Source organism: Nicotiana attenuata, chromosome 1, assembly GCF_001879085.1.
Source record: "Nicotiana attenuata strain UT chromosome 1, NIATTr2, whole genome shotgun sequence".
Classification (NCBI taxonomy): Eukaryota; Viridiplantae; Streptophyta; class Magnoliopsida; order Solanales; family Solanaceae; genus Nicotiana; species Nicotiana attenuata.
Genome location: NC_031989.1, coordinates 23834936 through 23858019, shown reverse-complemented (window position 1 = coordinate 23858019; position 23084 = coordinate 23834936). Strand labels below are relative to the sequence as shown.

Below are 23084 nucleotides of genomic sequence, written 5' to 3'. Positions count from 1 at the left end.
ACTGCTGCTAATGATGATGAGTAATGATTATCATCTCTATTATTGTTGTTGTTGTTGTTATCTTCCGCCTTTTTCTCATCTTTTTTATTACCTTCTTTTTCTCCATTTTCTTGGTCACAAGCTGCAACTCTTCTACTTACAAAATTCATAGGTAAAAGAAGAATTTATTGGCAAAAAGTTGTATCAGTCATAAGTCAGCTGCACATGTTTGATGCTTGTGTGGAAACAAATCATCTAATTATGTTGGTTGTCTAGACAACTAGCAAGTGTATGCGATATTGACAATGAATTTTCAAATGTAGAAATGGTAAAGAACTAAATTATTATTATTTTTGGTAAGGTATCAAGAATTCAATGATGAGGTGTGCTGACTTATTTTCTTGGCATATCAATTTGTTCTTTATGGAAAAGTTCACTTGTCCTTTGGTAAAGTGAAACAATTGAGGAAGCTGAAGAGTAAGAGAAATGTGAATAGTTCCCGAAAGAATAGACTATAACTGGAGATGTAGATGTTTTAGCAGAATATGATTTTGAGTATGTAAACTAATCAGTTCAAAAAGAAAAAAGTTAAAAAAAATGTATCTAGTAGGAATTGAACCTATGACCTTACAAAGGTTTTGAACCCTCTTGACTACTAAGCTATGCTTTTGGGCTGTGTCAAGGGGATTCAAAACTTAATATATAGAGTTAAAAAACAGATTTTGCCTTATATATACTGTATGAGTCAAAATCTAACCACGCGTGGTTCAGGCTAAAAGGAATGGCGAAGAGTCGATTGAGCCATGGTCGTATTCATAAGACGTCATAACAACGAGTATCTCGGCCGCTGCCGAGATCGAACTATCTAAAAGATCGTATGGCGAGGCATATGTTATGACATTTAAGGGGGACGACACAATGCACAATAAACAGACTAAGTCCCTCTGGCTAAGAACCGTTGGATAAAAGGATATAATTCCTATATAAATAAGAGGGAGAGAACAAGAAAAGGGGCTCTCTCTCCTACAGAGGAAAAAGGCAGAAAAACCAGAGAATGCTTTAAGAAAAAAATATGAAAAGTTACAGATCTGGGCGACAAATCTTTGTAATCATTTTTTTTTTAGGCAAAAAAGATAGATCTTACAACTATTAATGACTTTCCCTATTTTCCTCCTTTACTTTCATGTATTGCGGGACAATACATGACGAATGTAAGCATATTATTTATATTTGGTATCCTCTACAAATATCAAAAGTTCATCAACTTGATTATATCTTATTCTCCTATTCAATGTACTTTAATATTTAATCTAGAGTTAGTTATTCTTGGCTAAGATTTATCCTCCATATTCTTATTAATTATTTTAACAAAAAGCTTAGTACTTTTTGGTCAAACAATTTGGCGCCGTCTGTGGGGATTTCTTAGCCAAATTTTTAGTTTCCTTTAGATTTAAAACTCGCCAAGTATCACTTTCAGGCTGTCATAGCCTCACCATCTCGGTATAAACACCAACTCGAAAAAGTAATAGATAAGCTTTTGAGATAACTGAACCAATCTAGGTCAGATCTCTACACGAAATCGAAGTTATGTCCGATGTCTATGCAAAACCCACATTTGTAGCGATGGGTTCAACACGTCATATGCATGTTCGAAGTAGGATTACGGTCACTACGCACTTAGCTTGACCGCAATCCTATTTGACGTATTCGCCTTATATACCGGCATGTACTCCCACCTCTTAGCAAGGGACGATAGCCTACTGTATGATTCTTTGAAATAACGGGCGTATCCTGCCTTATTTTCGTACCCACACGCACTATGTGATTTATGAATAAAGTATGACATATTTCCCTTGTTGTTTGCGCATATCGACGGGATCGGATTGGGACTCGGTCTCGATATCCCAATGGGCAAGGTAAGCCAACCCATAAGAAGCCTAGACGCGACTAACGACGAAGCCAAACACGGCTGCCAAATCTGAAACCGCCATTCGAGCACTAGGCGAAGCGAGTGACCCTACAACGCTTTTCCCCCTTTTACCGACTTACCGGGCCAAGGTAACCGGCAATTTCGTTTGGGTTTAACTTATCACGCTCCCTTTTTTGTCCAGAACAGGAACATGAGCATTGTCACAGGTACGCGAACAAGGAACGAACGCCACCAAAAACACTAGGAAAATGTTCCGTACCATACCATCTCGCAAGCAATGACCGAGCAAAGCCCTCTGAGCTGTATCGTACTACAAATAACAGAAACGACTCAAAACAGGTCGATATTATCAAGTAACAATCTCCGAAATCGGTACTCGCCCCGACGCACAGTATTCTCCAATGAAAGAAAAATTAAACAAATCAGGACTCGCCCCGACGCACAATATTCTCCAATGAAAGAAAAATTAAACAAATCAGGACTCGCCCCGACGCACAGTATTCTCCAATGAAAGAAAAATTAAACAAATCAGGACTCACCCCGACACACAGTATTCTCCAATGAAAGCAAAAGCAAGCAAACCAGGACTCACCCCGACGCATAATATTCTCCAATTAAAGCAAAATTAAGCAAACCGGGACTCACCCCGACGCACGCATAAACAATACGGCGACGAGTAATGTTCTCCAATAAAAGTTATGCAACAGGTTACGATTCGACCTCTCTCGAATTAACACCCTTACGGCCATCGTCCATTGCCAAACCAAAGGAAAGTCTAATCTCGCTCAAATTTACAACGGGTTACAATTTCAACCTCGCTCGAATTAACACCCTTATGGCCATCGCCCATCGCCAAATAAAAGGAAAGTTCGGCCTCGCTCGAATTTATAACGGGTTACGATGTCGATCTTGCTCGAATTAACACCCTTACGACCATCGACAATCGCCGAGTGGAAGTAAAAATTCGCCCACCCGAATCAACAAATCAAAGCTCGACCCCGTCGAACTCATGACGGGTCATAGTTCGATCTCACACGAGCTCGCCCCCTGCCATTGCTAAACTCGCCATGAAAAATTAACTTCGCCTAAGTTGGCAAGTCTAAATTCGACCTCGATCGAATATATAAGTCGAGATTGACTTCGACCAAGTTGGAAAATCTAAATTCGACCTCGCTCGAATATACAAGTCAAAACTGACTTCGCCCAAATTGGCAAGCCTAAATTCGACCTTGTTCGAATATACAAATCAAGGTTGATTCCGCCCAAGTTGGCAAACCAGAAGTCAGCCTCGCCCGAACTTGCAGAACCAAAGTGACTTCATTCGAACTCACACAACGAGATTTGACCTCGCTCGGATCAAACGAACTAGATCCGCGCTCGTTCGAATTCCCAATTAAATGATCAGGGACTCCTCATGGAGAAATCCGAAGTATTTCCTTCCCGAGAAAGAAAAGATAAAAAAAGCGGGAGAGAAGGAGAAAGAAAGTCAAAAGATACACAAACAAAGGCGAAGCAACTATTTTATTCAAATGTACATGCGCAACAGTCGCGCCTTACTGTTACGACCCGAATTTCCCACTATCGGGACTGTGATGGCGCCTAACATTGTACTCGATAGGCAAGTCAATGTTACATAATATTTTACCTTTTTCCTTTATCTTTTAACAATTATAGGTTGATAAGCGAAAATAAATGCGGAAGAACACAGTTTAAAAGATTATCTTTAAACTAATAACAAAACCGTAATAGATTTCCACCCAGAACTGGTGTCACAACAGTCTACGAACACTACAAATAATGGTATGAACGAAAAGTTTACATCTGTCTCGTAAATAGATAAAATAGAAATGAAATAGGATAGAAGGGAACGCCAGGGCCTGCGGACGCCTGCATGACTACCTTGGGTCTCCGGGAAGCAGTGATAGCAACCAACCTCGCGATCAGCCACTAGCTCCAAAATCTGCACAGAAAGTGCAGAGTGCAGTATCAGTACAACCGACCCCATGTACTGGTAAGTGCCGAGCTTAACCTCAACGAAGTAGTGACGAGACTACGGCGGGGCATACAGCATGTACAACCTACAACAGTTTATACTAAACAGAAAGGAAATACAGAAAGTAATAAAGCAATAACTGGCATTTAAATAAACTCGAACCCAACTGTTCTACTAGTATTCAGCTATAACCAATCCTTAAGGGTGTTTCAACATCACAGTAATGGTCCTTAACGGAAATGAAAACATAATAATAACTGACGCGGCGCGCATCTCGATCCCAACAGATAAACAACAACAGTATCAATATTCACCCTTATTCCTCCTTGTTGCGGCGTGCAATTCGATCCCACCTGTCCACCCTTATTACTCCTCAACACATATCACCCTTATTCCTCCTGTTGCGGCTGCAACCCGATCCCAATATATATATATATATATCAGCACCAAACACAAAAGAATAAAGACAAGAGTTTCAAAAGCTACCTCAAATTCCCCACATTACTTATACCTCAATCCACACAATGGAATATCACTACTGTCGCGCCCCCTTTTTCTCGCGAAATCGGGTTTATGACATTTGGAAAGACAACTCGTTCCCTTTTGGGAACTGGGTTTTGGATTGAAGAGTCGCCACCTAATGATTAAAGTGCATTAGGACACTAAGAAGGGTTTGAGTCAAGTAACCAGAGATTGGGTAAGGGCTTGAAATTATCCCAAGGGGAAGGTGTTAGGCACCCCTCAGGATCCACTAGTGTGGTTCTCGGCCAAACTATTGTTGTGACTTAAATACAAATAACACATAGGCAAGTAAGAGTTTCAAATAAGAGGGGATTTTCATGTAATGGTCACAAATAAATAAAGTCGGAAAGAACTAAAGAGAGTTAATTTTCTTAGAAGAAATGGTTTTAAAAGATTTAAAAGAAACAAAGAACAAAGGGAAAGGGGGGTACTAGGTTTACAAATAATATGGATCACCCCACACAACATCCGGTAATCACTCCCCAATGAGGGGCTACACGTGATGTTATCGCGTGGTCATCATATCCATATCTACCCTTTCCCAACCCGTTAAGGTATTAAAGCGCAGAATGGTCTCGTTTACCTATTTCATGCTATTACCCGCCCCAATCCTATCAGCCCCGGAGGTACTTGTGACTACTAATCCTAAAGGGAGGAGATATTGGCTTATTTATGGTTTCAAAAGGTAAAATACTAAGGCGACAGGCAAAAACACGTATAGCAAGTTGGGGGGAGCACATAACAAGTAAAAGGCCCAGATATACCTCCTTTGACAGAGAAACACATAATTTTAGCACGACTTGCACATACTGTTTAGGGTCTGATTAAAACTTAAAGGTTGAGGCAGATTGATTTATTACATAGTTCAGATAAGAAGCCCGAAGCAGGCCTACCTGTTGGTTGTAGCTGATAAAAAACTGATTCAGTTTATAAAATTTACCCTATGGTTTGCCTAGGTGTTGGACGAAGATCCTATAGGCATGATATCTACTGATTTCAGAAACAATGAATTAAACTGAATACATACTGATTTAAGAAAAGTTGTCAGTTATTAAAGAAAGGCGAGTTTTAGCAAAAGATCATAAGTTCTGCAACCGGTAACACATCGTTACTACTGGTTTTAGACTTATAAGCGAGTGAGGCAATTCAGGTTTGGTTAAAGCTCCTATAGACATGCTTTCTATGCGTTGTTGACTTTAGAACACTTTTACAGACATAGAGAAACGCAGAAATCCTACAAACATGATATCTAGGTGTTGTATTTTATATGAACATGATATCTAATTGCAATTGATTATTTAGGGCCTATAAACATGTTTGCCTAATGAAAGTGGATATGCAAGATTCAGAAAGACCTATAGGCATATTTTCTACATGCATATGCAGAATTCAGATTTCGAGGTAATTATGGACATGGTATCTATATGAGATAATGCAGAATTCCTACAGACATGGTATCTATATGAGAGTAATGCAGAATTCCTACAGACATGTTATCTATATATGAGAGAATGCGGAAATTCAGAAACTCCATAGATATGGTATCTATATATGAGAAAATGCAGGATTCCTAAAGACATGTTATCTATATATGAGAGAATGCAGAAATTCAGAAACTCCTATAGACATGGTATCTATATATGAGAAAATGCAGGATTCCTAAAGACATGTTATCTACCCTTTCATACATGGTTACCCCTTCCCTTTTTCACTAGCCATCCCCGAGAGTTTTATTACAAAGTTATTACAGCGCAGAAAAAAGAAGTAAAGAAAATACATCAGAAATTAAAAAAAAGGTACAACCAAGGAGAGCCTGATTCAGGCTTCCTGTCTGAAGTATGAAGTAAACCAACTCCAAGAGATCAATGTTTCAAAGCCTTTCTCCCATTTGGGGTGTGTCAAAGTTCCCTAAGAGTCTCATATGAACTCCGGGCAGTGCTTACACCCAAATGTATCACCAGATTAAGATATAGAGCAGTGTGGAAGGGCCAGCCCTCAGGTGTCCAAGTTCAGAGGGAACTCAAGGTCCCAAGGCAAGCCTCACAAGAGGGGGGGGAAGAACTTAGGGACTAAGAGAGAGTGCAAGTGCAGAAGTGGAATTCTGAAAGGGGAAAGGGAAAAGGGAAACGGCTTAAATCAGTACACAGAAGGGTATAGGGAATGGGGAGTTACAAGAGGCAAAAGCAGGCTGGTGGGCATACCCAACAATGGGAGATGCTGGTACACCCTTAGGCCTGTTAACACATATTGTTTAGAGGTTAAGATCCCCATGGATCAAACTTAATTTATGGAAAACAACTTACATTGCCATGCCTCAAGTCATAACTCAAAACACATAGGGGTAATAGGGGGTATGGATTCATTACAAACAAACAGAAAGGAATCAACATGCTAGTTTAAATATTTAACTCTGCAGCAGCAGTAAAGTAGACATGGATACAAATGCTATAAATAAACACATTGTGATGATGCTGAAGCTTAAATTAGGACATACCAGTTTCAAAGAAACAAATAGAGAAAAAGCAGTAGGTCTTGTGAACAGGCCGCAGTGCAGGCAAAGAAAGAATACTATTATGAGTAAGTATGAGTTCAGAAGAGGTTGTGAATTGTGAAGTGAAGGACCGTTAATCGTGTCTTCGTGAAAAAGGGGCGTGCCTTTTTAGTGTAAAAATCTAGCAGAAATAAGGTAAGAAAATAGTTGAAGAACTGATTGTCAATCAATTACACAAGACTCCCTTTAATTAAGGGATTCAAATTCAAACGGGTGAAAACCAATTAAGGAAAGAAATTGAATAAACACTTTGTGCACAGCATGCAATTAAGGGCACATACATAAAAGGGTTATTTAAGGACATGGTTTTGAAGTACACGGTTTGTACAAATAAGGTAAGAAAATCAATTAACAGTCAGTACATCACAAGGTCTGAGATTTGTATGAATGAACCGAGTCAAAAAGATGGGAAAGGTTTTTAACTTAAGGGAAATCAGCAAACAATGGAAAGGGAATCGATTTAAACCTATTTAGAAGGGATTCTGAATTTATCACAGGTTTGAAATCCACTTTATAGGGAAGTTCCTCATATATAAGGAGCATACGAACATGTTAAGCATGAAAGAAAAATGTCATGTCATCAATAGAAAATCCAGTGTAGAAGAGTTTAGTAAAAATCCAGAATCATATGCAAACACGGATGTTCAAACTCGAAGTTGGTCTGAAAGAGTTAGGGGTTCTAAAATAAAAACCCTAGTTCAAGGAAATCACGAAGCAAAGATGAGAGGGCAAGCAATTGAATCGAAAACATGTTTAGGGGTTTCAGAAAAGAACTGAAACTTCTAACATGCTTCTTTCAGCAACAGAACTCATGAGAAACATGATAGCAAAGTAACATGCAAACACAGTAGAATGGTTCGAAGCAAACAGAGTGGAAGAAACTAATTCGAAGCGTAATGAGAAAAGACTGTTAAGAACAGTAGGAAAGCATGCTTAAAAGGATCTTTTAGAAGAAACTTAAACAAGGTTCAGTAGAAGGAAAATAGTAAAACATTAAGAACACAGTAAAAAAATATAGTAGGCGAAACATACCAGAACATGGTAGAAGAAAATACCAGAACATAGTAGAAAAGCATACGAGAACACAGTGGAAGAACATACAAGAACGTGATAGAAGAGAAACATAGGAGCACAGTAGAAAAGCATACGAGACCATAATATAGGAAAACACAGTAAGAGAAGCATATAAGAAACATGGTAAAAGAGAATACAAGAACAACACAGAGGAAAATACATACAAAAGAAAAGAAAGTCAGAAAACACTTGAACATTTTCAGAAAACCCTAGATCGGAAAAGAAAGGTTTTGACAGTAATTTTTGAAAGAAAAGTTAGGGAAATCGTTTGAAAGCTCAGGGAAAGCGTAGATACACAACGGATCTAAAGAAATCGGAGAAAACCTCGAAGGGTTAGGGTTTCAGAAGAACCCTAGAAATGAGAAAGGCTTTGAAAGGTCACCGATCTAAGTCGAAGAGGTCAAAGTCAGGCTCGAACAACCATGGTGCGCCGGAGCAACGCCGGAGATGACCGTGGAACTCCGATCGACAGAGGTATGGGTATGAACCTTCAAGGTCAGGCCTTCAATCTTCAGAGATCATGCACGTAGGAGCCATAGGAGGCCGGTGTAGGACTCTCGTAGCCTTGGAGGCCATAGATTCCGGTGGATTTCAGGGCGGAGATGGTAAGAGGCGGCTAGGGTTTGAGAATACTCGAGAGAGTTTGAGAGAGTGGAGGGTTTCAGAGGCGGCGGGTTGGTGAAAATGATTAGGGTTAGGGGGGTTGGTCAATTAAAAAAGGAAAGAATGAAGCGTGCCCGTTGATCATTTTAATCAACGGCCTGGATTAAACGGGGAGCCGGGCGGGTTGTATTTAATTGGGTCAGGGGCGGGTAATTTAATAATTGGGCCGGGCAATTTGGGATTGAAATTGGGTTTGATTGGGGGGCTGATTTAGGCTAAAATTGAAATAAGTAGGGCTAGTGTTTAAATAGCCACTTTTCCCCCTTTTTTATTTATAAAAAATAGAAAAATATTTTCTGGAAACAAAGTAAAGATACTAAATTAATTAATAATATATAAATATTAGATTAAAAATACTGGACTCAATTTTGTAAGTATAAAATGCAATTAAATCTTAAAATAGGCTAATATTGCAATTATATGCAATTTAGCTTTAAAAGTACCGAATAAATTTATAAAATATACAAAAATTATGTTAGCTACATTTTAGCATAAATATAAAATTCTAATAAATTGTGACGACCCGACCCGTCGTCTCATGTATTACAGCCCCGTTTCCATACTGCTTCTTCATATTTCATTATCAGCAACGAGTGAGTTATAGTTGAATTGAATTGGTTTGGATAGGAAATGAGACACTTAGTCTCTTTAAGGAAGGCTTAAGTTGGAAAAGTCAACCGGACGTTGACTTATGAGTTAGAAGGCTCGGATGTGATTTCCGGTGATTCGGTTAGCTTCGGGGGATGATTTGTGACTTGGGAGTGCGATCGGAATTGATTTTGGAGGCCCGGTGTAGAATTAGGCTTGAATTGCCGATGTTAGTATTTTGGCGAATTCCGGTGGATGGGTGAGAAGTTGATCCGGGGGTCGGAATGGAATTTTGAGAGTTGCTGTAGCTTCGTTAAGTGATTTTGGATATGTGTGCAAATTTTCAAGTCATTCGGACATCGTTTAGTCGGGTTTTTGATCGAAAGTGCATTTCGGAAGTTCTTGAAGAACTTAGGCTTGAATCCGATGAGAATTGATGATTTTAGAGTTGTTAGGTGTGTTTTGATGATTGGAGCAAGTTCGTATGATGCATTGGGATATGTTGGTGCCTTTGGCTGAGGTCCCGGGGGCCTCGGGGTGAATTCGGGTGGTTAAACGGAGAATTCGGAGTTTGTTGCATGTTTGAAGTTTGCTGGTTCTGTCATTTCCGCATCTGCGGAAAAGGGACCGCATAAGCGGTTCCGCAGATGCGGTGTATTGGTCGCAGAAGCGGTCCTTGAGGGACCAGGGTTTTCCGCAGAAGCGGACGTGGATCCGCAAATGCGGCGACCGTAGAAGCGGTTCTAGACCGCATAAGCGGTCCGGGGGAAATTAAGTGAGATCGCAGAAGCGATCGTTTGGTCGCATACGCGGTGACCGCAGGTGCGGCATATTAACCGCAGAAGCGGAAAAACGGTCTGGGTTTAAGTGAACAGTGGTTCACGAATTGGAAAGAGAAGAAAAATATTTTGGACTTCGACTTAGGCGGTTTCTTGGACGATTTTGAAGAGAATTCGAAGGGGCTTCATCAGGTATGAACTATTGGACTCGGATTATGTTTATATAGTGTAAATCATGGATTGAACACTGAAATTTAAGGGATTAAATGCTAAAAATGGAGGTTAGGCTTGAAACTTAAGAGAGCTTAAATAGATGATTTGAGGGGTCAAATGGACTCCGATTCTTGTGAGTTTGATATGTATAGACTCGTGACGAGATAAGGATCATTTTGATGTAAAGTTTTCTGGATTTCGAGAAGTGGGCCCGGTGCTCGGGTTTTTCTAATTTCGCGATTTTTGATATTTTTCGAGTCTTTTCGATTGGGTTATGTTTCTTTGGCACATTGTAACGTATTCGTTGTGGTTTTGGCCAGATTCGACGCGCGAGGAGGTCGATTCGAGAGGAAAGGGCATTCCGAGCTAGTCTTCGGCCGGCTAGAGGTGAGTAATAGATGTAGATGAGGAGCTGAGGGTTTGAACCCTGGTATATCACATTGTGACGCTATATTGAGGCAAGACACGTACTCTATGACGAGTCCGGGGTTGATTGTGACTGGGGATTGTGACCTAGTCCGTTCCGATTGATGTTCGTACTGTGTTCTTGACCAGAAATTGTTTGGTAATCATCCTACTTGGATTTTATGAATATGTTTGGGGCTTTGTGCCTATCATGTGCATCCTTCAGGGATCCTTATCACTGCTTCCATGATGCTTAGCATATTTCATGATATCAGTCCTGAGTTAGACACTGCCTCAAAATGTTTAGTAAATAAATAAAGGTTTTAAACACTTAGCTCTATAATTCCTAATAATTGAAACTAAAAATGAACAATTTGACTGTGCCCGAGTGGCTTGCATGCATATATATATCTGGACTGAGTGTGGATCGGGCTGCACGCCGCAGCGAATGCTACGATGATATTGCGCTTGGGCTGTAGGAGCCCCTCCGGAGTCTGAACCCCCACAGTGAGCGCGGGTACCCAAATGGATCGGGCTGCGCGCCGCAGCGGTCATGTGCATTGCATTGCATTCATGCATTTATACCTATTTGTCTTACTTTTCCTGGTATTGTTGTTGTTCCACCGTTTTATGTGCTGAATCGCTGATTATAGCTTTATATTGTAATATTTCGGAATTTCTTACTTTCAGCCATTATATATGTTTATTACTCACTGAGTTGGAAGTACTCACTTTACTCCCTGCACCTCGCGTGCAGTTGCAGGTATTGTTCACCTGGTAGCGGGTTATTAGCGGATTGAAGGTATTGTTATTGTAGCTGAGCAAGGTGACCGCCAGCGTTCGCGGCACCGGATGTTGTCTTTTGTTTTCCAGAAATTTTGCTTGTATATATTTATTGGCCTGTAGTTGTGTTAAGGTTTCCTTAGATGCTCGTGACTTGTGACACCCCGGTCGGGTAGTAATTAACAGTTTCTAATGCCATTAAGTTGTATCTTCTATTCATTTATGTTTAATAATTGTTAGTGAAAGGATTTGGGTTAGTTGGCTGGCCTTGTCTTCACGAGAGACGCCATCACGACCGGGTATGAGAATTGGGTCGTGACACATATCTTGGCGATCGACTAAGCAATCAATCGTGGCTACTTCATCTAATCATGCTAAGATAATTTCTATTCATGAAGCAAGTCGAGAATATGTGTGGTTGAGGTCTATAATACATCTTATTTGAGAAAAATATGGTTTGAAGTATGAACAAACTATCCACGTTTTTATATGAAGACAATGCAGCATGCATAGAGCAATTGAATGGAGGATTCATAAAAGGAAATAGGACAAAGTACATTTCACCAAGTTATTTTTCACACATGATCTTCAAAAAAATGGTTATATCAATGTGCAATACATCTGTTCCAGTAAAAATATGGCTGATTTTCACTAAATCTCTACCGACGCCGACCTTCAAGAAGCTATTGTACAAGATTGGGATGCGAAGGCTCAAAGATGTGAATTGATGCTCTCATCAGGGGGAGTTAATACGCGTTGTACTCTTTTTCCCTTACAAGGTTTTGTCCCAGTGGGTTTTTCTTGCAAGTTGTTTAGCGAGGCAACTAAAAAGCGTATTTCTAAACACGTGTACTCTTTTTCCTTCACCAGAATTATTTTTCACTGGGTTTTATTTTAGTTAAATTTTTAAAGAGACACATTATCTGTTGAATAGACATTCAAGTGGGAGTGTTATAAATAGAATTATATTTTAGGTAAATGTCTATTTGCTTTATGGCTAAGTCATTCCCCCTATAAATATAGTGATTTATCCCATTGTAATTGATCTCAAAATCAATAGAATTCTCTTTATTTTTCTTTGCGATATTCGTCTTTTATTTCACTTAATTTATTTTGTTTGGTTTTTCTTATTTTCTTTACTAGTATTAGAACCCGCGTGATCCACGGATAATTTGACAGAATATTAATCTTATAAAATTATGATATAATATATCATATTATTTTAATAAATATTAGTTATTATTTTATTATTTAATATAGTGTACATAAATACTATAAAATCTATATAAAAAATCAAAGGATACAAAGCATTATAATAAACAAATAAATTATTTATTCTTTATTAAATTAGCAAGTACTTAGAACTATACATTTACTAATGTGACTTTTTATTAATTTATCAATTGGCTTAATATTATGATACTACTCTTCTAGTAGAACATACGTATATATTTTCTTATTCTGAAATATATTTCTTTATACTCATGTTATACTGTTTAAAATTCTTCAATTGTTTATTATTTAATTAATTAGCAAGTACTTAGTACTATGCATCTACTAATGTGATTTTTTTTATTAATTTATCAATTGGCGTAATATTTTGAAACTACTTCTCTTCTAGTAGAACATACGTATATATTTTCTTATTCTGAAAATATATATTTTTATACTTATGTTATACTGTTTAAAATTCTTCAATTGTCTAAATTTATCAATAATTTTCTTGAGTGTTATATATTTATATTTTATTTATTAATTAAATCAAAATATAAATATTATAAAATTATCTTTATCCGCCTCCTTTCGTACATTCTTTTCTACTATAATATTTGATTAGTTTTCTCATTTTATATTTTACTGAAAATCTAAACAATATAGTTTTATTTACTAAATTTAATTTTGAAATCATCAAAAGTATAAAAAGATAAGCCTTTTATTATTTTAATAAAAAATGTACATATTTTTACTAATTAATAAAATTTGATTTATATATAATATATTATCTTATGTATAATATCCTAATAGTTTATTTATATTTTTGTATTTTTCATTATTGAATTATGAGTTCTATTTATTAACTAAATTTTCCTACATGAGAAATTTAATTAGTATATATATTTTTACGATATCATTTGATCTTTTTTTTAGTATTCTTCATTTATAACTAATTGTTTATTATGATTTTAGCTATGTGTATATGTACGACTTTTCTCATAATAATTATAATTATTTTTATAAATTATATATATATATATATATATATTTATATATATATATATATTATTAATAAATAACCAATTTAGTATAATAACTACTCCCATATATTTATACAAATACACACTACTACAACTATATTAGGAAGAAATTACTCTCCAATTTGAATTGGTAGTTTTTTATTTTNACATTTTACTAATGTTGATTTTTTTTTTATTAATTTATCAATTGGCTTAATATTTTTGATTACTACTTTCTCTTTCTAGTAGAACATACGTATATATTTTTCTTATTCTGGAAATATATATTTCTATATTTATGTTATACTGTTTAAAAATTCTTCAATTGTCTAAATTTATCAATAATTTTATTGAGTGTTATATATTTATATTTTATTTATTAATTAATTCAAAATATAAATATTATAAAATTATCTTTATCCGCCTCCTTTCGTACATTCTTTTCTACTATAATATTTGATTAGTTTTCTCATTTTATATTTTACTGAAATTTAAAAAATATATTTTTTTTACTAAATTATAATTTTGAATGCATCAAAAGTATAAAGAGATAAGCCTTTTATTATTTTTATAAAAAACGTCCTGTATTTTTACTAATTAATAAATGTGTTTTATATATAATATATTATCTTATGTATAATATCCTAATACATTATTTATATTTTTGTATTTTTAATTATGAAATTATGAGTTCTATTTATTAACTAAATTTTCTTACATGAGAAATTTAATTAGTATATGTATTTTTATGATATCATTTGATTTGTTTATTTATTTATTTAGTATTCTTCATTTATAACTAATTGTTTATTATAATTTAGTTATGTGTATATGTACGACTTTTCTCATAATAATTATAATTATATTTATAAGTTTTATATATATATATATATGTGTGTGTGTGTGTGTGTGTGTGTGTGTGTGTGTGTGTGTGTGTGTGTGTGTGATGACCTCGTTTTGAAAGTAAATTTTGTGTTTCGAGGCCTTAAAAATCTCTTTTTGTCTCACCTCGATTTGCATGCGCAGTCCGGGCGCGTTTCCGGATAGCTTTTATGTGAAAACTAAGTAAAATAAGGCAATTGGCTTTTAAAATTAAGTGAAGTTGATTTTGGTCAACATTCTTTGTAAACAAACCCGGACCCGTGATCCGACGGTCTCGTAGGGTCTGTAGTAAAATATGAGACTTGGGCGTATGTCCGGAATCGAATTCCGAGGTCCCAAGCCCGAGAAATGAATTTTTGAAGAAAATTGTTTAACTTAAATTTTAAGAGTTTTTGGAAATTTGAATGTGTTTTAATCTGGTGGTACCGGGCTCGTATTTTGGTTTTGGAGACCGGTACAGGTCTTATATGGTATTTAAGTTGTGCCTGTAAAATTTGGTAAGAAACGGAGGTCATATGACGTTATTCAGACCCTTAGTTGTAAAATTTGAAACCTTGAAAGTTCTTGAGATTTTCTTTGATTTTGATGCTAAACTCGTAGTTGTTGATGTTATTTTGATGATTTGATCGCACGAGCAAGTCCGTATGATATTTTTGGACTTGCGCCCTGAGGACTCGGGTGAGTTTTGGATAGGCGACGGAGTGGAATTGGACTTAGGAAAACTGCTGTGTGTTGCAGGTCTGCAGGCTTCGCTATTGCAAAGCCTGGCTCGCAATTGCGAGCTCGCATTTGCGACTAACCATCGCATTTGTGATGACTGAGCAGGGGGGTGACCTTCGCATTTGCGAAGCTCCAGTCGCATTTGCGACTCCAACAGTGTTTGCATTTGCGAACGAGTTGTTCGCATTTGCGAGGTTGACAGGGCAGGCCTTACTTCGCAATTGTGAAGCCTTGGCTGCAATTGCGAGTTCACATTTGCGAACATATCATCGCAAATGTGATATCTGCGCCTGTGTAAATCCTAACTTAGCCGAAAATTCTTCATTTTTCAAAACTCCCTCAAACCCTAAGCTCTCTTGGGCAATTTTTTTTAGGGAAGTTCTTCTCCAAATCGATTGTATGTCAATTCTAACTCATTTTCTTTATTCTATAACATCTTTTTACACGATTTCAACTCAAAATCAAGGGTTTTCATGAGGGAAATTAGGTGTTTTGGGTAGAACCTAGGATTTTCAAATTTTGGGGATTCGGACCTCGATTTGAGGTCCGATTTCAATACAAATTATATATTTGAGTTCGTGGGTGAATGGGTAATCGGTTTTTGGTTCGAACCTTGGATTTTGACCATGTGGGCCCGAGGTCATTTTTTGACTTTTTGGGGAAAACATTAGAAAACCTATTTTCATGCATTGGAATTGATTCAATTAGCATTTATTGATATTGTTAAGTAAATTGTGGCTAGATACAAGCGAATTGGTGGTGGAAACAAGAGGTAAAGCGGTAGTTGAGGCTTGAATTGTGTTCGTGGCATTGAGGTAAGTGTTTGGTCTAACCTTAGCTTGAGGGTTTGGAGTTGTGTCTTATTTACTATGTGTTAATTGTTTATTACGGCGTATAGGTGTGTTGACGAGTATCTATACGTCGGTGTCAAGCATGCCCGTGAGTCTTATACTATGGTTAATGTGACTCCGTTTCGTATTGTTCATGTTTATATGATGATTTCTATTGTTGAACGAGGCTTGTGGAAGTGTTAATGGTAATTGAACATTGTAGAGCGTTGGCTCAAGTAAAAAATTGAGTTGTGAAGTAATTGTGGAAAAGAGAAGAGGTTTATAATATTGTCCCCCTTGCCAGGATTATTGCTTTATGATATTGGCCCCCTTGCCGGGATGTTATTGCTTTTGATATTATCTCTCTTGCCGGGATGTTATTGCTTTTGATATTATCTCCCTTGCCGGGATGTTATTACTCATGATATTGTTTCCCTTGCCGGGATATTGTTGTTATGCTATTGTTCCCTTGACGGGATCTCGTTGTGATATTATTGATTCCCTTGCCCAAATTGCTTTGTGATTGTTGCTTGGGTGAGAAAGAGTGTAAAGCACGAAGGGTGATGCCGTGTCGACATTGTGAGGTAAAAGCACGAAGGGGATGTCGTGCCGCACGATGTACAATGTTGTGCCATGATATGAGTTATAATGCACGAAGGATAATACCGTGCCATGATTACGTGAGGTAAAAGCACGAAGGGTGATGCCGTGCACTTGTCTTTGATTTCCTTATTCTTGCTTACAGTCAAATTTTCGTGTTCCTTTCACTTCTTTACTGAGATTTTGTCTGTACATGATATTCCCCGCAACGTGTTTCCCCTTCCCATCTTTAACTGCTAGTTTCTATCAATATTACTCGCTGTATATGATATAACTGCACAGGTTTATTTGGTAGTCTGGTCCTAGCCTCGTCACTACTTCGCCGAGGTTAGGCTAGGCACTTACCAACACATGGGGTCGGTTATGCTGATACTACACTCTGCACTGTGTGCAGATCCCGGTGCTGCAGCTTTTGGACCACAATGAGGTTGCTGCTTTCAGTCCATCAGGCGACCCGAGGTAGTCCTGCAAGCGTCCCCAGGCCTTGGCGTCTCCTTCTATCTTTCCATACTGTTTCTTTTATGTACTTCAGAAACAGCGTTGTATTTATCTTTCGGAACCCTATTTGTAGTATTCTTAGACAGTCTGTAAGATTGTGACACCAGTTCTAGGTATCTTATGTTTATGGATTGGTATCGATATTATTATTAAATTGTTACATTTCAGTCTTCTGCTTTATTATTTCTATTGTTTATGTAATGTTTATTCATAATTGTTAAGGGATTAAAAATGAAAAGGGTTAAATAATTGGAATAATTGGCTTGCCTAGCTTTCACTAGTAGGTGCCATCACGACTCCCGAGGGTGGGAAATCCGGGTCGTGACAAGTTCGTATCAGAGCTCTAGGTTGCTTAGGTCTCACAATTCACGGACAAGCTTAGTAGAGTCTGAGGGACCGGTACGGAGACGTCTGTATTTATCCCCCAAAGGCTACAGAGTTAGGAATAATTTCACTTCTACTCTTCTCTGTCGTGCGATTTTGTTCTCTCACAGCTAAATTAAAACTTCTACTGTTGTCCTTTCACGAATGGCGAGGTCATGTACCGCTTCTTCAGCCGAGCAGCAGCACAGACCGGTGATGGATCAGCTACGTCTATAGAGGCTTTGTGAAGGTTGGCTAGGTTTCACCAAGCTTTTCACTACTACTTTTGGTGGTACATCTTCTGAGAATCCCCGAGATTATTTGGACAGTTGTCATGAGGTTCTACGGAACAAGGGGATAGTGGAGACCAATGGGGTCGACCTTGCTGCTTTTCGTCTGTCTGGATCCGCCAAGACTTGGTGGAGAGATTATTGTTTGGCTAGACCAGCTGGGTCGCTGTCTTTGACTTGGGATCAGTTCTCTCAGCTATTTTTGGAGAAGTTTCTTCCTATCACTCAGAGGGAGAACTATTAGAGGCAGTTTGAGCGTCTCTAGCAGGGTTCTATGACTGTTACTCAGTACGAGTCCAGATTTATTGACTTGGCCCGTCATGTTCTTCTTATACTTCCTATTGAGAGAGAGAGTGAGGAGGCTCATTGAGGGACTCATTCAGTCTATTCGAGTGCTGATGGCTAAGGAGACGGGGAGCGAGATTTCTTTCCAGGAAGCGGCCAATGTGGCCAGGAGAGTTGAGGTGGTTCTATCACAGGGGAGTGGTCAGGGGTCTGACAAGAGGCCTCGCCATTCGGGCAGGTTCAGTGGTGCCTCATCTGGAGGCAGAGATTCTTTTGGTAGGGGCTATTCTTCCAGGCCGTTTCATTTAGCACTTCAGGCTTCTCACGGTGCACCAGGTGGTTGTGGCTCTCATATGCAGTATTCTGATCAGTTACCCTATAGTGCACCACCAGCTCCTATCAGTGCACCGCCGCTCCAGAGTTTTCAGGGTGGTCATTCAGGCCGTCATGGTCAGCAGTCTCAGCAGCCGAGGATTGTTATACTTGTGGTGATACGAGGCATATTGCTAGATTTTTCCCTCGAGCACCGAGCAGCTCTTAGCATCAGGGTTCCCGTGCCATGGTTCAGGCACCGAGTGTTTCACCGCCCGCACAGTCAGCTAGAGGCGGAGGTAGAGTTGTTAGAGGTGGAGGTAGAGGTGGAGGTAGAGGTATTAGAGGTGGAGGTCAGGCCGCGAGAGCTGGAGGCCAGCCAACCGGAGGCCGTCCAGTGATGAGTTCATAGTGGTGGGGCCCAACCCCGATGTTATGCTCTTCCAGCCAGGCCTGAGGCTGAGGCCTCTGATGCAGTTATCACATGTACTATTCTAGTTTGTAGTAAGGATGCTTCAGTACTATTTGATCCAGGGTCTACATACTCCTATGTGTCATCTTATTATGCGCCATACTTGATCATGCCTAGTGATTCTTTGAGTGCTCCTGTATATGTGTCTACACCGGTGGGTGATTCTATTGTGGTAGATCATGTTCATCATTCTTGTGTAGTTGTGATTGGGGGTCTTGAGACCCGAGTAGACCTGTTACTTTTGGATATGGTTGATTTTGATGTCATATTAGGGATGGACTGGTTATCACCTTACCATGCTATCTTGGACTGTTATTCCAAGACTATGACCTTATCCTTACCGGGTTTACCTCGTCTAGAGTGGATATGGACTCCTGGTCATTCTACCCGTAGGGTTATCTCATATATGAAGGCTCGGCGTATGGTTGATAAGGGATGTTTGGCCTATTTGGCATATGTTCCTGATTCTAGTGTTGAGGTTCCTTCTATGGATTCTGTGCCTGTTGTTTGTGAGTTTCCTGAGGTATTTCCTTCAGACCTGTCGGGTATGCCACCCGACAGGGATATTGACTTCTTCATTGATTTGTCTCCGAGCACTCAACCCATTTCTATTATGCCGTATCGTATGGCCCGCCTGAGTTGAAAAAATTGAAGAAGCAGTTGCAAGATTTACTTGATAAAGGCTTTATTAGACCTAGTGTCTCGCCTTGGGGTGCGCCGGTGTTGTTTGTTAAGAAGAAGGACGGATCGATCAGGATGTGTATAGATTACCGGCAGTTGAACAAGGTCACAATCAAGAACAAGTATCCATTACCGAGGATTGATGATTTATTTGATCAGCTTCAGGGTGCCAAGGTATTTTCAAAGATTGACTTGAGATCTTGCTACCATCAGTTGAGGATTAGGGCATCTGATGTCCCTAAGACAGCTTTTCGCACTCGATACGGGCACTATGAGTTCTTAGTGATGTCATTCGGGTTGACGAATGCCCCAGCAGCTTTTATGGATTTGATGAACCGAGTGTTCAAGCCTTACTTGGATTCGTTCGTGATAGTCTTCATTGATGATATTTTGATTTATTCCCGCAGTCGGGAGGAGCATGAGCAGCATCTAAGAGTTGTTCTTCAGACATTGAGAGATAGTCAGTTGTATGCTAAGTTTTCGAAGTGTGAGTTTTGGTTGAGTTCGATTGCATTCTTGGGTCATGTTGTATCAGCAGAGGGTATTCAGGTGGATCCGAAGAAGATAGAGGCAGTCAAGAACTGGCCGAGACTTGCATCAACTACAGAGATGCAGAGTTTCTTGGGTTTGGCAGGCTATTACCGTCGGTTTGTGGAGGGGTTTTCATCTATTGCAGCCCTGATGACCAGGTTGACCCAAAAGGGTGCCCAGTTCAGGTGGTCAGACGAGTGTGAGGCAAGCTTTCAGAAGCTCAAGACAGCTTTGACTACGGCACCAATGTTGGTTTTGCCCACAGGTTCAGGGCCATATACAATTTATTGTGACGCATCTCGTATTGGACTTGGTACGGTGTTGATGCAGGATGGCAAGGTCATTGCGTATGCTTTGCGGCAGTTGAAGATTAACGAGAAAAAATATCCAGTTCATGATTTGGAGTTAGCAGCCATTGTTTACGCGTTGACGATTTGGAGGCATTATCTGTACGACGTGTCGTGTGAGGTGTTCACGGATCACAAGAGTCTACAGTATTTGTTCAAGCAGAAGGAACTAAATTTGAGGCAGGGCAGGTCGTTGGAGCTGTTGAAAGACTATGATATCACCATCTTCTATCATCCAGGGAAGGCTAATGTGGTGGTCGATGCTTTGAGTAGAAAGTCAGCCAGTGTGGGCAGTCTTGCGTATATTCCGGTCGGTGAGAGACCTCTTGCTTTGGATGTTCAGGCTTTGGTCAATCAGTTCGTGAGGTTGGATGTTTCTGAGCCCAGCCGCGTGTTATCTTGCACAGTCGCTCGTTCCTCATTATTTGAGCGTATCAGAGATCGGCAGTACGATGATCCTCATTTGTGTGTCCTTAGAGACACGGTGCGGCACGGAGGTGCCAAGAAGGTTACGATTGGAGATGATGGAGTTTTGAGGATGCAGGGTCGTATATGTGTGCCTAATGTGGATGGGCTTCGTGAGTTGTTCTAGAAGAGGCCCATAGTTCCCGATATTCAATCCATCCAGGCGCCGCCAGCATTATTGGTGGAGGAGGATGAAGAAGGACATTGTTACCTATGTAGCTTAGTGTTTAAATTGTCAGCAGGTAAAGTACGAGCATCAGAGACCTGGTGGTTTGTTCCAGAAGATTGAGATTCCTGAGTGGAAGTGGGAGCGTATCACTATGGACTTCGTTGTTGGACTCCCACGGACTCAGAGGAAGTTCGATGCAGTGTGGGTTATTATTGATAGGCTAATCAAGTCAGCACATTTCAAACCTGTGGCAGTTTCCTATTCTTCCGAGAGGTTAGCCGAGATCTATATCCGGGAGATTGTTCGTATTCATGGTGTGCCCGTGTCTATCATTTCGAATCGAGGTACGTAGTTTAACTTACATCTTTGGAGGGCAGTTCAGCGTGAGTTAGGCATACGGGTCGAGTTGAGCACAGCATTTCATCCTTAGACGGACGGGCAGTCCGAGCGTACTATTCAGATTTTTGAGGATATGCTCTGAGCTTGTGTTGTTGACTTTGGAGGCTTGTGGGATCAGTTTTTGCCTTTAGCGGAGTTTTCCTACAACAACAGCTACCAGTTGAGCATCCAGATGGCTCCTTATGAGGCTTTATAAGGTAGGCGGTATCGGTCGTCGGTTGGATGGTTTGGCCGGGAGAGGCTCGGTTTTTGTGTACAGATTTAGTTCAGGATGCGTTGGATAAGGTGACGATCATTCAGGATAGGCTTCGTACAGCTCAGTCCAGGCAGAAGAGTTATGCCGACCGCAAGGTTCGTGATGTGGCATTCATGGTTGGAGAGCGAGTGTTGCTCCGGGTGTCGCCCATGAAGGGCGTGATGAGATTTGGGAAGAAGGGAAAGCTAAGCCCTAGATTCATTGGGCCTTTTGAGATTCTTGATCGAGTGGGAGAGGTGGCTTACAGACTTGCGTTGCCGCCGAGTTTATCAGCCGTGCATCCAGTATTTCGTGTGTCCATGCTTCAGAAGTATCACGGCGATCCATCCCACGTGTTAGACTTCAGCACTGTCCAGTTGGACAAGGACTTGTCCTATGAGGAGGAGCCGATAGCTATTCTAGACCAGCAGGTTCTTCAGTTTAGGTCGAAGAATTTCCCTTCTATTCGTGTTCGGTGGAGAGGTCAGCCTGCCGAGGCAGCTACATGGGAGTCCGAGTCCGATATGCGGAGCCGATATCCCCATATTTTCTCCGACTCACGTACTTCTTTTCTTATGTCTGTTCGAGGACGAACGGTTGTTTTAGAGGTGGAGAATGTGATGACCCAAAAGGTCACTCATTCTGAAAGTAAATTTTGTGTTCTGAGGCCTTAAAAACCCTTTTTTGTCTCACTCAATTTGCGTGTGCAGTCCGGCCGCGTTTTCGGATGCTTTTATGTGAAAACTAAGTAAAATAAGGCAATTGGCTTTTAAAATTAATTAAAGTTGACTATGGTCAATATTCTTGGTAAACGGACTCGGACCCGTGATCCGATGGCTCGTAGCGTCCGTAGTAAAATATGGGACTTGGGCGTATGCCCGAAATTAAATTCCGAGGTCCCAACCCCGAGAAATAAATTTTTGAAGAAAATTGTTTAATTGAAATTTTAAGAGTTTTTGGAAATTTGAATGTGTTTGAATCTGGTGGTATCGGGCCCGTATTTTGGTTCCGGAGCCCGGTACAAGTCTTATATGGTATTTAAGTTGTGCCTGTAAAATTTGGTAAGAAATGGAGGTCATATGACGTTATTCGGACCCTTAGTTGTAAAATTTGAAACCTTGAAAGTTCTTGAGATTTTCTTTGATTTTGATGCTAAAATCGTAGTTGTTGATGTTATTTTGATGATTTGATCGCACAAGCAAGTCCGTATGATGTTTTTGGACTTGCGTGCATGTTTGGTTTGGAGCCCCGAGGGCTCAAGTGAGTTTTGGATAGGCCACGGAGTGGAATT

The 23084-nt window shown here is 39.5% G+C and overlaps 1 protein-coding gene across 1 annotated transcript; it reads left to right on the top strand.

Moving 5' to 3' along the window:
- On the top strand, positions 19723-20142 carry LOC109240355 (RNA-directed DNA polymerase homolog; the record flags this gene model as incomplete). The annotated part of the gene is made up of 1 exon (XM_019406986.1): positions 19723-20142. A coding segment is annotated over exon 1 (420 nt), but the record flags the coding sequence as incomplete, so codon positions are not given.